At 41.9% G+C, this 17,754-nt stretch overlaps 1 protein-coding gene across 1 annotated transcript in view; it reads right to left on the reverse strand.

The window, feature by feature from the left end:
• efr3a (EFR3 homolog A) overlaps positions 1–17,754 on the reverse strand; it is a 119,600-nt gene that overhangs the window by 60,044 nt on the left and 41,802 nt on the right. The window contains exons 4-6 of the mRNA XM_022761770.1: positions 16,008–16,135; positions 12,341–12,491; positions 1,926–2,047 (exon numbers count right to left, since the gene is read on the reverse strand). Of these exons, the coding sequence (XP_022617491.1) occupies positions 1,926–2,047; positions 12,341–12,491; positions 16,008–16,135 (401 nt within the window). The remainder of the gene's footprint in view (positions 1–1,925; positions 2,048–12,340; positions 12,492–16,007; positions 16,136–17,754) is intronic.

The following is a 17,754-nucleotide window of genomic DNA, read 5'->3' on the forward strand; positions in this document are numbered from 1 at the left end:
TTTGTTTTTTTTTTTCCATTTATTTATTTCACTGACAAGCTTTTCAAAATTCATCTGCTGAGTTGCTCTATTTTGTTGACTCTTGCTGAAATAAATGAGTAGGACAAAAACATTTGTCAGATTAACGTTAAGTTTCAGTTTGACTCATGACTATGAAGAAGAAGAAGAAGAAGAAAAAGAAGAAGAAGCATAGTGGTGTTTACAGCAAGTTGTGACAACTGAGTGAACTCTGGTTGCTGTTCCTATCTGTTCACAGCATGTTATCCAAACAACGTATTTATTTACATCCCTGCTTCAATTCACAACGGAAGTTATCTTAAAGCACTTTTCATATAGAGCAGGTCTAGACCGTCTCTTTGTAATATTATTTACAAAGACGCAACAATTACCACCGGGAACAAACACTTGGCGACAGTGGCGAGAAAAAACTTCATTTTAAGAGGCAGAAACCTCAAGCACAACCGGACTCGGGGTGGGCGGGGCCATCTGTCTCGATCAGTTAGAAGACATGTCGGGTTCACCGACACTCTAGTTTTTGGATATCAACCAGTCCTAGTAAGTAGGTGAGCTAATATAGCAGGTGATCATCTGATTGCTCATGTTATTCATATTTCAGTAATGCTGCTGCAATCCCTGATATCAAGCACAAGCGATTATCTTTTTGAGTACAATGTTTATTATTACTGCTCTTGTAAAATGGTGTCTAATAGTATATTAATTAATTAGAGTATAATTTGGTGTAATAGTGTCTAACTATCGTTTAATTTGGATCTAATATGTAATTATAGGCTGTTTCTAATTGCAGCATAATTTAGGTGTAGCCTCTAAAAAGGAACTATGTTTGTCTACTTTCTAGTAAAGAACATATTAATACAAATGACGTCTTGTTACGTCATGTTAGTGCGCATTAAAATAAAGTGCAACCATACTAATTGGGAAAATGCCAAAACTATGACAAATAAGAAGTGGTCTCAGACTTTTGGACCCTACTGTTTATAATATCAACATATATTGACAAGCTCTGGGAAGGATATATATTCATGTAAAATATGGCAGCAATATAAGCATACATACATAAACATTTATGTCAATATATAAACTTGTTCCAATTTCTAATAGGTTTCATTTATATTTTTTACATACATTTATTTTATATGTACATATATACTATATATGGAAGTTCAATATATGTACATTTATTACATTTGCATATGGGGAAATTAGACTCTCCCTGAATCTGCGTCTGGATCATCTCAGTAAATCAGGTCCAGGTAAAAAACAGCTGGACCCCAAAGTGCAACATTCTTACTTAGACTGCATTTTTATTAGCTTCATGTTTATTAAGCTGCAGGTGCAATTGCCCTCATTATCCCAAAGGGGCAAATTGAAGTTTCAAATTGTATTCGCTCAGAACTGCGAGTGAAGCTATTTTGAATAGGGAGAGCACATTAAACCCATGACACGGGCAGCGAGGGAGACATCACGGGCAGGTAAACCCATTCCTCTGTGAATCACCTCACGTTCTCACATCATTCAAGGCCAGCTATTCTCTAACACTTCATTTCATCATCACGTCTCCCACATTCTCATATTTCAATCCCGTGAGCGCGGTGAGACACTCCTATGGTGGTGTTAGTGAGCCATGTGGTCACAGTGGGAGGGGAAGGTCATGAAATACGGATCAGGAGGAGATAATATATAATTCCGTATTCACTTGATTCAAGTGGGATGAGACTTGTGCTGGTGGGGATTGTATCACAGCCCCCCCCCCCGGAGTCTTCCTCAGCAGGAAAAAGGCTAGTAAGTGGAGCTTGAATTACGGTTTTTCTTCAGACTCCTGGTCCCAAGGTGAAGAATAACCTTTTACTCTGAAATTCGGCTCTAACTGGATGTAGGAAACGCTTGGAGCATGTCTGTCTTCTTACCTTGTCCTGGTCTCAGCATCTTCATGAGTTGAGTGGCACATGGCGCTGAACTGAGACACAAAGAAGTCGTAGCGGCGATGATAGGACGGCGTGTCCTCCTCGATGTTGGCAAACTTCACAAACTAGGGAGAGGAGGAGGAAACATTTATTAACCTTCTTTCGTCTCAGGACCTCAGAGCAGAGATGAGACATGAGATCAGTGGTTGAGGTTTCTTTTGAACGAAGTGTTCAAATAAACTTTCCAGTCATTGTTTGTTGCACACAACATATCACATATCACATTTTAACGACAACAGCTGCAGCATCTGCCCACCGTCTTTAGCTGGGGTGAGATGTTTAAGCTTACAAGGAAAAAATCTGAATGGCAGAATAGAAAGTGCTTTGTCAAGAAAAACCATTGGTCAAAACCAGGAAGTGCAAACCCAAGAAACTAATGAAAAACTCACTCTAGAGAGAAAAACACAAAGCTTACAGAGCATGTGAAAAGATTGTGGTGAGAAAAAATATATAACTACATATTTGTGTTTTAGAGGAAAATAAACACACAAAAAAAAAAGAATAGAAACTGTTGTGACACTGATGTTTAGTATGTGTATTATCACAATAATATCATAATTTTAATAATATCACAATAAATTTTTGTAAAATGTTGCTGTCTTCTTCTTAGAGCTCGTTGAAAGGCAGCTACTGTTTTACGAAGCTGACGTTGAATAACGTTGTCATCAACTAATAATTGTGACCTACTGATGGTATTTAAGTATTAAACAAATTATTCAACTTGACAACTATTGAAGAGAAATGAGTTTGGCATTCAGGTCGGCAAATAGTCAAATGAAAAACTGTCCTCTGTCCACCTAACAGTCCACACTGATTCTCAGCTACTTCAGATCAGAGATACTGACTGCTAATTGTGTGACCTCTCAACAATAGAGAGACACTCTGTGGCACCAGTAACACAATGACCTGCACGACGTTCCCAGTCACTTAAAAATACAGTTGTATCCTTGCATGGCCTTGAACTGGAAGCGATGGTGGTAATGATAATAACCATTAGAGAACTGCCCTCTTTTGTCCAGCCTAGTAATTTCCTCCCTCCAAACAAGCGTGGAGTGTCCTCTGGAGAGGCCTCCTCTCCCGGCTGCGCTCCAGTTGCTGTTCTCGCTACCCTATCATTGTCCACTGCAACAAATTGCCTCTGTACAGTTTGGCACCGGTGACAAAAACCCTGCCGTTCCACCTGATCATTTCCTCTCATTTTGTACCTAACCTCTCCTGGGGGTAATGGCTCAGATGGAAGGAGACGCGCTAGCAGCTGGAGCACAGGAGAGTGGTTTCCCCTCAGCAGCCATGTTACTGCAGAGGAGGAGGGAATCCAGGCGTTAGACATACATGGCGCTAATTACTGGCTTGTGTTTATGAGGTGCTGAGGGGAAACTCTGGTCATGACTTGTGTGTGGGTGTTGTGCGGGGGGCCCCCAGATGGATTTACTTTGGCTTTATTCAGTCATAAAAGTCAGAAAACATTATACATATATATATACACAGTGCTGTGAAAAAGTATTTGCACCCTTACGGATCATTTTTGCCTGCAACTTCTTATTTCATTAATATCTTAATGCTGGGGTTCTTGATTAGCAACTGATGATTACTTCTAATACGAAGGGAATATTCTATCTGATAACAGACCTGCATGCAACATTTGTGAAAATCCTCTGCGGAGGCCGCGTGTGTTTCAAAAGGTGTTTTTCAGTCTTTGTCTCAGGAATGTCTAAGAGGTCAGGTATGATCCAACTGCAACCAATCAGCAACCAACTCGCAAATTACAAACATAACTGTAGATCACAGTGTTCTTTCAGCTGCTGCTTTCACTTCACCTCCAGTTGTCTAAGGCTTCGTTCACACACCTGATAACTATCATAACCCTCATTCATCTGAAAGGGTCTGCTGCTGCTGCTGCTGCTGCTGCTGCTGCTGCTGCTGCGGGCTTTGGGGAAAAAAAACAAAAAAAAAAACGCAGTGTCCTCTGTTGAACCTGCCAGTCAAGGTGACAAATCAAGTACTTGCAGGTGCATATGGCTGGTAGACGATTCCTCTTTCGCTTGAACAGCTTGTTTCCTCTGTTTCTGTGCAGTGTTTTCAGTCTGATAAACCCACCATCTACCACATTACTCACACTGGACTTCCTATTCCATCATCTTACTTGCGGTGGCGATCCTAGACTCTGGGGGTGGTGGGCCCCTGGCAAAGAAGCCCAGAACAATTCACAGATGTTCCCTGAATCCCACACATGCAGGCAATGGGTAGACACCTATAGCACACATCATCAGGCGCCCCATTTGAGTGGGGTTTGGGGGGCAACAGCAGTGCGCTGCATAGCATCTTTACGGGATGTTTAAGGTGGGGTTTATAGTTGTCATTGCAAAATGTGCCAATAACAGGATCGGGGCCATCGGGGGCCCATCCTCCCAATGGGTGCCCCAATCACTTGCCTGGTTGCCCTCTTGTACCTGAAGCAGCACGTACCCACCAACGCAGCTCCTTGCACCATTTTAATGCAGGGCTGTTTTCCTCCTGAACGCCCATTAACTGTGTCTGATGAAGGACTGTGAACGCCTTTTCATTTCTGATGATTATCATTTTAATAGCAGAATATTAGCATAATGTATGCCTGACTTTTATAATGGGAAAATCAACATATTCATATATATATATATTCATTTCAAAGATCCTCCACAGATCCACAGTAAAACAGGCAGAATGAGGACAACAGACTGGGCTATATATATATATATATATATATGTATATTATGCATATGTCAAGGTATCAAGCTAAATCACATTAATTTAAAGTGATGAAAGAAAATAGAAATAAAATAAAATAAAAAAGTTGCTTATTTGGGAGGGGCGTGCTCACAGCTAGCTGCTGCTGCTACTACAGAGGTGCCAGGCTTGTACTATCCACCAAATGAATGTGCCACAATGCACTGCAAAATAACATTAAAGATTTGTGTATCCTGATCATTTTCAGCATTTAACTTGTTAAAAAGACACTTAAGACAATTTGAACCATTTCCAATTCGCTTTAATTTGAGCAGAGGAGTGAAGCCTTTCACATCGAGAGGATTTAAAAAGAAAAGTGCCTAATTCTGGCTGCAACTGAGGTTTCATCATGTAAATAAGACTAATCAAAAAGCGACAGGCTTCATGCCTCACCGACGCCTCACGGCAAAGCAGTTAGGATTTCCAACAATGAGGAAACGAGAGGGTGACACAAACACTGGCACAATTTGTTTTGCTTCCCCTCAGGCAATTTTAAAAGAGCTGAATTAAAAAAAAAATAAATAAAAAGGTGTCATTAAAAAGTCCTGTGAAATGGGCTGGTTTTACTTATCTGTGCACACTGAAGTGGTAAAGAGTGAAATCCATTTACACAGTCATCGCCAGTGTGCCACTTTGGTTAAATTAGTCATTGGCCAACACCTTTTAGAGCAGATCCACTGTGAACTTTTTAACTCTAACCACCAATTAGGTCTGTATCCAATCAAGATGATGTATTTAAATTGATGCAACAAGTGAAAATCCATCTTAAGTTTTGTGAATCAAACATTCATTTCCTGGTACATTAAAAGGTGGCTGTAAACGGTTTCCAGTTTTTCCAAGAACAGAGGTCGACGGCTCTTACATGAGCGCTCAGACTAAAATACAGCTATACGGAACAGAGTGAGTATATAGATGGATAAAAAAGAAGCAGAATAAGCTGCAGGAGCACTTCAAGGTCCCATATAGTCTGAAGGTAGATGTCCATGTGTCTTTTAAATCAGGTCTAGGTTCTATATTAATATTAAATACTGACCTGTTGTTACTAGAGCTACAGAGTGAAGCATGAAAGATGTAAAACTACACTGAGATGGTTTTAGGTTCTTAAAACCACAAATATATCTTCTTATGGATCAACACTTCAAAATAAAACACTGGAAATGTGTAAAACATGTGACCTTAAAGAAGTTTCTTTACTTTTGGACATGTTGATAATCTTGTGAAAACTTGAAGGATCCACCGCAACCGACACAAAGCCTGTTTGAAAATCACCTGCAACCTATTTACAGCCCTCAGACCTACAGGACGCTAGAGTTTAGATTAGACTTTGACTTCTGCAATGTGTGTAGGCCACTGAGGTGGACTTCTCAAAGCTTTCACACAGCTTCAGTCATAACCTTAGCTTTTGACTAAAAGTCTAATCAGTTTGTCCTTGAGTCCAAGTGAAGGCTTGCTCCGGCTGCCGCGGCACAGAGGTGTGAAAAGAAAACATGGCGTGTGACTGGCTGCATCCTGTGCTTTGGGCTTCTTGTTTTCATTTCTAGTGGCTCTCCTCCTGCTACATCTCCATCCATCTCCACCTAGCATGGATGTCATTCTATACGACGCTGCTTCATCAAACATCAACAAAAGAAGGAAAAAAATCCATCAATCTGAAAAACTCAAACAGGTTTTTTCTGGTTCACCATGGACCCTGCTGGAGTGTCACTGTGAGGGGGAGGAGGCTGACTGTAGCCTGCAGGGATTATCCACTGACATCAGTTTTGATTAAAGTCATGAGTGAAGAATATTAAAAAAGGATAATACGTATATGTAGCAGAGCACAAGTGTTAACCGAGGCCCTGCCTATACCTCCACCCATCACTGCTTAATTTCCTGTATCTCCACCATACGTGCCACGTCTGCACTTTTTGGAGGCAACTATCAGAAACCCTGGCATCTGCACTTTATCACAGCAGCGTGCGGACGCCTGCTGCTGCAGACAGAGTCGTAAGAGGCTGCTGCCTCCCGAGTCCTGACTCAGGTAACGATGATGAAGACCTGCCGGGTCTGTTAACGGGTAGACTGGGAGTTTTTGTTTACCCTCAGTTCTTGTTTGTGCTGAACGATCATCAAAAACCTCCTCTACAGCTGCGACTGGACTGAAGTTCAAGGTATTTACTGTAGTTTCATCTACAGTCATCAAAGCTGGACCAATCAGGTTCTTTTCAGGATCAAATAACTGTTTCATAGTGATAAACTCAGCTCTCCACAGCTTTTTTACTTGAAGCTGGGCAGTAAATAAACATCCTTTATATCATTTCATATTATCGTTTTACACAATTAAAATGTCAAAATGACTCATTCAAAGTCATTTAAATCTCCTTGTGCAGAGACAGACCATTAGATGCAATTGAATGTATCCGAAAAAGCAAGTAAGTGGACCTTGAGTAAAGCTTATCTTCTGATAAATGCCCCCAAAGCTTTCTCTTTTATTGTCTTTAGAAAGGACCCATGACAACATCTTGTTTTGCCACATTAAATATTTCAGTAGATGTTATTCTTTAGATGTGATGAAACCAAAACCAGCGCCACAAAACAATCTTGATTTAAGGTCTTCTTACTGGCTTTCTGCAGAAAGCTCCAACTGAAAGCTTCTACCTGCCGAAAGTTCCTAAAAAGCTAGTAAGTAGAACTTTTATTTACTTATTCTTTATTCTTATTTTATCAAACGGCTGAACCACATTGGTTTGGACCAATCAGCTTCTTGTGAGGGAGGAGCTACGGAGAAGCTTTGGTTCCTGCAAGGGTGACTTTTATGCACAAATTCTCCTCACAAAGACGACAACAGTCTTCTACCTACGTGCTGCGGATTGTTGTTGTTTCCTCTTCGCCGCCCTCCTACTACGTCATATGACAGACAGATGGTTCATCCAATCACCTGCCATCTGCGAAGCCTTCGCAGATGGTTCTGAGGCAACAAACCATCTGGCACGTCAGGTCACAAGAATAACCTTTAACATGCAAAACTATATCCAAAGTTGTGGAACTTGGGGGGGGGGCTCAGAGGTCTGGGACTCATAGTGGGTTAGTCCAGCCATGCATGTATGAAGCATTTCATGTAAGATATAACACAATTCATTTTACATTTGGTCTTGCATACATTTACCAGATGGTAATGACCTTTTCTGACTGTTTTTGGGTTTCTTCTAGCGGAGGTCTTTTTCTGTATCATTTCTCATCTCTTTGTAAAAAATGTGAAAAGTTTCATTTTGTCTTTTAACTGTGGGACCTGTGTCTCTAATTCCTGCACATTCCCTGGCTTTGGTAATTAAAGAGTTTCTGATTTTGGCTCTGAGCTTCAGACAAATGGCCTTGAACAGAGAAACAAAGACTTCAGTGTGGACTAATGAAGCCTCCTCTGCTGACACGTCTCCATCCATCTGTGAACTAACTGTTGGGTACGAAAACACAAGTGAAGGACGACAACAGAGGCCACGGTGGAGGCAACATTACATTTACATTTACTCATTTATCAGAAGCTCTTATCCAAAGTGATTTACCAGTGAGGGACAACAAGTACAAGTACTACATCTATTCAGCAAGTTAGGGAGATCAGGGAAAGAGGTGCAGCCAACGTGCGTGGGAAGTGCTAGTTAGGCACATTAGGGTCTTCAAGGACCTGTTCAGACCTGGTATTAACATGCGTCTTCAGCGATCCGATCACAAGTGGTCAGCTCTCAGTTCGTCATTTCACACCTGACTTTAAAATGCCGCTCCACATGTGTCTCCATTGATCGGATCTCACTTCCTGCTTTATATGCAAATAAACAGGTATGCAATGTTGTTTTTAGCCAATCGGACAGACGGGTCCACTGTCGATGTGCTTGTGTGTGTGAGTTAGAGAGAGACAGCGGGGCATGGAGGGGCTGAATGAATCATTGCTCTGCTCACAGCTCCACAATGAAAAAAGGTCTCATCTATTTGAAATGGAAAAATATTTTCCGTTCATTATGAAGCTGTGTTGGGACTAATCAGACTCTGACAGAGGACGTCAGTAGAGTAGCTGGTCCTTCAGTGTGGACCAGGACACATTCATGTTCACACTGCTAAAAGAACTGGCCACATGTGGTCCACACCACCTCCAAATGTGCTCTGAGTGATCAGATCGCCAATGCGTCCTCGATGCATCTTGATGTGCTCACACCTGAGCTTAGAGGTGAACACTTGTGATCGGATCACCTGAGACGGATGTTAATACCTGGTCTGAACAGGGCCCAAGAGTTTCCTGTGGATATAAAGGGACGCTCCTGCTCTGACAGCATTCAGTAGATAGTTCCACCATCAGGGAACCACAGACTAGAACAATTTGGACTCAGATAGTCTTATGTGCAGGGAGGGCGATGTCAGACGACACTCCTTGAAGGAACACAGTGTCAGGCGGCCATGGGTAGCCAGTGGAGGTTTGATGAGTCACGGAATGACGCGTGCCCTTTTAGGCTAACCAGATGGGCTGCTGCATTCTGGACCATCTGTTAGGGTTTCACTGTGCGGGAAGGGAGGCCTGACAGTAGAGTGAGAGATAACCGTGGCCTGGACCAAGAGCTTGGTGGCATAGTGAGTCAGGTAAGACCTGAACAGAGAGAATGTAACAGAGGAGAGATGTGAGAGTTCACTCTAAAAAAAAAAAAAAACATTTCAAAAGCATCAAACTGGCTCACGGGATAATGAGGGAAATAAAAGAAAATGAGAGTAATCTTGTTTCCATTGTTTTTGTTCCAAGCTCTTCAAACCCAGAGCACTAACCAAGACATTTTTATGATCCAGAATCTGTACATAAATCTGATCAGGGAACTCAATGAGGAAGAAAACAGGCAGCATATTGGAAAGATAGATGAGGTACAGGTTTCCTTGGCGCAACCGTTGGCTGTATGTGCAGCACATCTGGCTCGGCAGGCTCTAAACACCTGACGTATGAACTCCCCCGTGTGTCTGACTCAGTGGCTTCATGTGTCTGAGTGTGGACTGATGAGTGCCTCTGTTATTGAGATGGAGTGGAAGAGGAGGAGGAGGAGGAGGAGGAGGCACTTCTCGCTGTCGCAGGCTGCCCATTTCTGGTGATAAAGTTAACTGGCAGATGCATTTGGAGACAGCGAACGCCTGGCAGCGCAGACAGGAGAGGAGCACTCTGCTGACACACAGTTATACTCAAGTCACACACACACACACACACACACACACACCAGGTAGGGTAAAACAGAAGAACTGTTGTGTTGTAATAGGAATAAGAGTGAGATGACAGGTGATTTATGTTGCATGTTTCTAGTGAACATGTGATTCTTAGTTGAGTAGAAACATGAAACTTTCCTGGTTGAATCATCAGCAGAAAGACGAATAGTTGTTGTGCTGGAAAATATCTGGAGAGAAGCCAAGTGCAACTCCCAAGTTGCATTTCAGTAGCCAGCATCCAATCACAAAGTGTGTGTGTGCAGCTAACAGTGAGCTAAAGCTAACGCTAATCACTTTGATTTAACTGGTTCATTAAGTTTCTGCAGTTAAAGACCTGTTCACTTTCACATTCTGCATCAGTTTAGGATGAATTTAACCACGTTTTGTTCCCACGGTTACGACAAAGTGTTGAATTTGATAGAATTCAATAGCTTCAGTGGAGGTTGCGGCTCTACTGAAGCAGCTGCCATCTTTCTTTCAACCACAACCTGTTGAGCTCGATGTCGGTGTTGTTCTGAAAACATCTCAAACAAACTCACTGAACTGATGATTACAGAACAAACACACACGCTTAGTTTTCCTCTGCCACGGTGTAAAACCAAACCCAGACATTAAACGCAACATCTCAGCTTTGTAAACGGCGCCATGATGAAGATGTAATTAACAGCTCTCACCCAAAGGCACAACCCCCTCTTCACCCCCCCCCAACCCACCCTCCAACATCCCACCTCTACTACCTGTCTCTGCATCCGCTCTCCTCCTCTGTCAGAGTCTAAATACCACACATAAATAATGCAAAAGCTTTCACATCTAAGCCCTCAGCTCGGTTTCCTGCTCAGATGAGCCGCCAACAATGGAAAGGACAAGAGGCTCAGAACAGGAGGCATGGAGGAAGGAGAGGAAAAAAAAAAAACTTTGGGTTCACCTTCAGAAGACTTGGAAGGAGAAATGGGGCTGACATTTGCTGGCGGCTTATAGAGGCTAATAATAATTGGCAGATATGTTATAGAGCCATTTCCACTGCCAGTGTAAAAGTTAAATTACGTATTTAACCACCAACATCAACCTCTGGGCTGCAGCTGAGTGATGTGTTTTATGTCTTTGTCGCGTGCGTGCGTGCGTGCGTGCGTGCGTGCGTGCGTGCGTGCGTGCGTGCGTGCGTGCGTGCGTGCGTGCGTGCGTGCGTGCGTGCGTGCGTGCGGTATGAATTGCAGCTTTATGTTAATGTCATTATGTCTTTAGGATCACAAGGAAAAATCTCAACATTCCTCTTCTTCTGAAGCTGCATTTAAAATTAACAACCTCCACAAATACAGAACCTAAATAATAAGTAAATACATTAAAGTATAACAGGCTGCTGTGTAACTTTATGAGCTCATATTCAGGGAGGTAAACCACTGCACAGGACTATTAGATAAACAGGAAGACACAGTCAGTTTAATAATTTGACGAGAAAAAGAGCAAAGCAGTTTTCAAGGTTTCATGCAGTGTATTACAGCAGGAAGACGTTACACTGAAAATGAAACGAAAACAACCTTAAGGTAAAATGAGCAGAGGCAGCAGCCACATATTTATTAAGTGAGGCTACTGTTTACCCAATCACCTCAGAGCCTGAGCATGTTTGAAGCTGGGAAAAGAAGAAGAAAAAGTGAGTTGCGGATGTGTGAGGAAAATCAGTGTTAAAAGATCCATATAGTCTAAAGGCAGATGTCCGTGTGTTGTTTGATCATAAAGCAGGTCTATGTTCTATATTAATACTGTGAAAGTATCAAAGCCTCAGTCCACAGAGAAATGCACACAGCCTGTATTCAGATACTGAGCCTTAAAACCAGCTGTCAGGACTTCTGGAACTTTGTGATGTCACAACAAAGCAGTCACCAAACCCCGCCCACCTGGATCCACTGTCCAAACTTGCAGGATTTGGTTTCTCTGAGTGTTTACCTGAAATCTGCTATATTTTTATTGGATCACTCAGAAAACAGTCAGCCAACCAGAAGAGAGGCTCTGAGCATCCTCTCTTCTGATTGGCTGACTGACCTGTTGTTACTAGAGCTCCAGAGAGAAGCCTGAGAGAGGAGATGTAAAACTACAATGAGGTTGTGGTTTTTGGTTCTTAAAACTACAAGTATATCTTCTTATGGATCAACACTTCAAATAAAACACTGGAGAAGAGAAATATATGGAGCTTTAAAAAGGTAACTACAGGTCTGTGAACTGTGGAAATGTATGTGAATCCATGTTACAGCACATCTCAACAGACAAGCAGAAAAACACAAGCAGTGCTGATGGTCAAATCCTAACTTACAGATGGGCATGTTTTATTACATAATATGGTCTAAAGTAGCCACCACGGCTAACCCCCTTCACAGCTTCTGACTAGAGCGTCTTACCGAGTTGGTTCCAAGGACCTGCAGGTCCGGCTCTCTGGACTCCAGCAGCTTGGCGACCATGTGCAGGAAACTCTCCACGAAGGGTTTGATGCTCTGAGAGTGACAGGCCATCAGCAGCTGGTCCAGAGCCTCCATGGCTATCACCACGTACCTGAGAACAAGTGATCAGGGCGCTTTAAGCTCAATCACACACAAAGTCCTTTTTTTCCTCAGACAGGTCAGAGGTCAGGTTTATGTGTGATGCAACCAGCTATTTAGCTACTTAATTGTTATTTACTTTGTTGGTCTTTTTAAAAAAGAAAGAGAGACACAATCTCCTTTTTAAAAATGACTAAAACAGAAGAACCATTTCACCAGAGTATGTCTGTACTGAAGCCAACTCATTAAACTAGTGTTAATTAGCTGCTGTTGACTAAATTTGCCAGTGATTGATTTTCCCCGGCTGCTCGACTGTAAATCAGTGTCACTGCACGCTGCATTCAGCTGCTAACAGACACAATAATTTCATAAACACAAGTGTGAAAGTTCATATAAGGGCTGGGACGATTATCCGACGTAATCGATGTTGTCGATTATAAAAATTATTCGACGTGGAATTTTAGTGTCGACGTGTCGTGTAAAACCACACAGGGTAAATGTTCATAGAACAAAACCGGGACTTTCTAATGGGACCGTTTATATCCATCGTCTTTGGTTTACCCGGATACAAGCGCAGCGCAAGGGCTGGGACAACACGGTGACGTAATTGAAGTCATTGACTACGTGAATGATTTGCGTCTGTGTAATCTATTTGAACAACATGGCGGCGTCTACCAGCAGTACGACGGAGCGTGTGGAGCAACACGCGGCAAAAAAGGCTCACACACGGTCCTGCAAATTTGGGAATACTTTAATCTTGACACCAACAGTGCGGTAGTCTGCAGACTCTGCAAAGTGCATCTTCATTTGTGTGTGTGTGTGTTGGACGGGGCAAATTGTTATATTAAATGACTAACTGGAAAATAATTGCAATAAAATTACTGTTAGGTTAATAAAAAAATAATAATCGTTAGATTAATAATCGTTTAAAGAATAATCGTTTGGGACAGCCCTAGTTCACATGATAAAAAAAAAGAAAGAAAAATGTACATTCTTCCAACATTAGTTGCTTTTGAAAATGACAATCAGTCCGACATCTGTGTTGACTTTGAAAAATCTTATCCGCCTGCTGAACTTGATAGTCATTATCACTATCAGCTGAAGTGTTTTAGCAGAACATGAACAGTGAAGATGACCTTTGACCTTCTGGATATAAAATGTCATCACTTCATCATTTTATCCTTGTAGAAAATTTGTGTAAAATTGTGTCATAATTAGTGTATGAATTCTTGAGTCATGGCCAAAAACCTGATTTGTGAGGTCACAGTGACCTTTGACCACCAAAACAGTTCATTCTTGAGTCCAAGTGAATGTTTGTACCAGATTTGGAGATGTTACTGAGACATCACGTTCATGAGAATGAGACTGACGACCTGAGAACATGACGTCTCCGGCCACAGCTGTCAGCGTCCCGTATCTGGGTTTGATATCTTGGACGAATAAAGAGCGTGTGCTGTACATTTAATGACATGAACTTCTAGGAGCAGTTTATATCAGTTTGCTCCATCTGGGAGGCGAAAGCTTTGCCAGATATAAAAAAAAAAGCCTCGGGGGTTTGAGTGACCCAACGAACCCGAGCATGTGGACACGTCACTTCGTTGGACGGACAGCGTTTGTCAGACGAAGCCGCGCGATTCTGTAACGAAACGCGGGCGAGTACAGATGGAGGAGAGAGAGAGAGAGAGAGAGAGAGAGAGACGTTTTCACTGTGACTGTCGGCTTCTGGGAATAAAAATCACAGCCAATTAAACATGGTTTCTGACTTTATAATCACTGCATTGATTTGGTGCTGCCAGTCGTCTTTCAGAAATACATGAGGGACGTTTTTATCTTTCCACTCATTTTAAGAGCAGGAAGCGCTAAATGGTTTAAAAATTCACAGAACCCATTCTGATTAACTGATGTTTTTTGAATGCATAACATTCATTTTGCAGATGACGACTTTATCCAAAGCCAGTAAGAGGTATTTGGTCTGCCTATGACAGAAAGAGCCGGGGGTCGAACCATCGACCGACCATTTGAAGGCCGACCCACTATTCTACCTGGGCATTTTGCAGTTTGCCGTTTGGTGGTGGCAGACATGAAATAAAAACCATTTGAGAGCCTAAACCTTTGGTTTTGATTGTAAATCATTCTCTTTACTCCAAGGTTCATTTCTAAAAAAAAAAAAAAAATCAATAAACGTTAAAAAGAAGTTGAACTGAACTGAGAATGTTGACAACTGTGCTTGTTTTTCCAGCCATATCCAGTTTCAAAGGCAAAGGTTGTGATTAATAATAAATGTCAAGGGTTTAAGCTCTTAAATGGTCTTTATTTCATGTTTCTATCTAGTTCGGAGGCTGAGAAATCAAGATTTCAGCGCATGTCAGGTTTTTCATAAAGCCCTGAGGTTTTAGGAGGCCGTGTTCAAACGGTGTTGAGGTGTTAGAAGACGCCTTAGATCTCCATGGGCTAACTGCAGCTGTTTTGTTCCTCTATGACAGGGATGCCAGGGTGAAATTGGTCAGGGGGCCAGATTTTTTTCAAGTGAGACCTCAGCGGGCCGAATTACACTTTCGAACTGAAAAGACCAAACACTGACTCAACATCACTGTTTGAAATTATTCATTAAGGCCTACATATCAAAAAGAAATTGCATTGGCACCCCAATAGCCTCACAATGAGGCCTACAATTGCATAGAAGCCTAAAGCAAGTCACAGTACCCTCTGAAAACGTAACATTGTCCTATCCATGCTAGGGCTGTCAAAACTGCTCAAAAATGACGTTTGAATATTCCCTCTAAAAAACACATATTCAAACTATTTGAATATCTATTTTATTCAATGACGCGCATCACATCAATACCAGGACAAACTAATACAATGAGATATAACTACTGTATAGGTAGGCTAGTTCATTTAAGTTTAAACATATTTGACAACATATTACCTACATAAAAATAACATGAACTAATGGCCAAGACCGCAGAGCTCACTCTAGCTCTAACACTCCTCGGTGGCACTCTCTCTCTCTCTCTCTCGCTCTCTCTCTCTCTCTCTCGCTCGCCCCCTCACGCTCTCTGTGCATACTAGTTTAAATGAACAACAACAATAAACAAATGCTGAGTGCTGATCAAAAGTTTTGTGCAAGCAATGTAAGCTTAGGGATGGGCGATGTCTCCTAGGCTATATCGTCCGCGCGCGAGGGGAGGAGGGGGGGCTCACTGCGCTGTTTGTCTCCCGCTCCGTGCTCAAAGTCACACCAGGCAGTCTATGCAACTGACGGGTTCCACGAAAATTAAAATAAAAAATAAAACATTAGATTTAAATAAAAATAAAACTCTCCCATATCAACCCACGGGCCGGGTGTGATGTTCAATCGGGCCGGGTCCGGCCCGCGGGCCGTAACCATGGCATCCCTGCTCTATGAGGTTGGATTTATACCACACCAACGTCAACATGATCTGAGTAAAATCCTTCCTTTCCTCATAAATAATAACTTAATCTGTGAAAAACGACAGACACACAGTCGGGGTCAAAGGTTGCTCACCCATAGCGGTGTCGCACGACATCTCTGCTCAGCCTCTCGGCCAGGTACGCTCCAATCCTGTCCAGCTTCTCTGGAGCTGACACAGCATAGAAGGTCAGCTTCTCCATGTCAGATTTACTGAGTCCATCCTGGAGATTAAGAATAAAAAGAGAGGTCAACATTCATTTGCTTTAACTGTTAAAATATTCTGTCAATATTTGCAAAACAGAAAGAATATGTTTAGCCTGAACCCAAGATGATGCGGTCAGGTTTGTGCAACAACAAGGAGGGCATCCACAGTTGCAAAACTTTTGACAATGACAATGAATATTTTAATCAGTTTCAACTTTAACAAATGTACCTTTAAAATGAGAGTTATCAAAGTTCATGCATTAAGACATCATTTTCTAAACCCTGCTCGGTCTCTGATGGTGACATTAAAACTAACAGGAGCAGCAAATGGCCTGTGAATGTGTTTGATTTGGTTCTTCTGCTCTGATGACACGACTCAATGAAACCACCACAGATCACCGCTCAGGAAAATCAGAGACTGAAACTGCACATAATTAGAAATCATTCGAAACACAAGTCAGACTCAATCATAATAAATTCATTTACTTTTTCTCCTAATGAAAAAGGGAAGTAAATTTTCTTGGAAACTCATGGACTCAGACTGAACTTCAGCATCATTCTGCACAACAGACATGAGTGTATTGCTGCCAGGTGTCATACATAAAGAGGAGGGAGTTAATGCATCTTTCCCCTGAGTCTTTTCAGCTCCTCTGACTCTCAGCGACTGATAATTAATTTGACAAGGTCTCGACCAGTCGAGCATTTTGATTTCCCACCACACAGGTCTGCTTACGCCACAGAGAAGATGTAGGGCTGGGACGAGAAAATAAAACAAAATGCACCGTCGCATACGGGACAAACCCTGTTTAGTCTTTTAATTAACAGGGGTCAAGGAAGCGGGTGATAATAACTTGCTGTGGCCCAGTTATCAAAGCCATGTCAAATTTTTAATAACCTGATTCATTAGAGTCTGAAGCGTTCACGTGGCTAAGTGGTTGTCCAATTATTTTCTGTGTTGTGGCGGTGAGGGTCTCTGGTGGTGGAGGAGACGTTGGGTTCCAGTAGTAATCTCAACACTGTGATAACGACTGGGCACCAGACACAGTGCTGATACACTGCTGAAGGCCCAGACTGTCTCCTGCATGCTGTCAGATGTTGGAACAGATTCTCAGATATTCAGATTTACTGGGATAGACCTTCTTTCTCTTTGGTAAATGTTTTTTGGGATTTTGCCCCAGCAGAACAAAACAAAGGAGGCAGTTAGATGAACCGTTTGTCCATCAAAAACCTTTTAATCAAGATCCATTAAAACCGTAAAACTGTGGATACACATGGTCCCTAGAGGATTTACCACATTGATTTTGGTGACCACCTGACTTTTCATTAGGATCCTCCATCAGGTTAAAATTCACCCTTGAGCAATAATTTGGTTCAGAAGAAGTTTTCTCTAAAACTAAATTTGTACAACTTAATGCACTTCCAGTAACATTAAAATTCATGGTCACCAGAGTTTTTCATCCAACGGATGGATGGACTTTTTTTTACTAATCATGAAGCACTTTGTAACTGCTGTTTTATAAATAAAGTTTATTATCATTATTATTATTATCAATGTTGAAATTGATGGTCACCAGAGGATGATCCCAATGTTGAGTTTTTCATCCAACACCGACCAAAAGAAAAACTTATGTCATTT

This window comes from Seriola dumerili, unplaced genomic scaffold, assembly GCF_002260705.1.
Source record: "Seriola dumerili isolate Sdu_G_001 unplaced genomic scaffold, Sdu_1.0 BDQW01000432.1, whole genome shotgun sequence".
Taxonomy (NCBI): domain Eukaryota; kingdom Metazoa; phylum Chordata; class Actinopteri; order Carangiformes; family Carangidae; genus Seriola; species Seriola dumerili.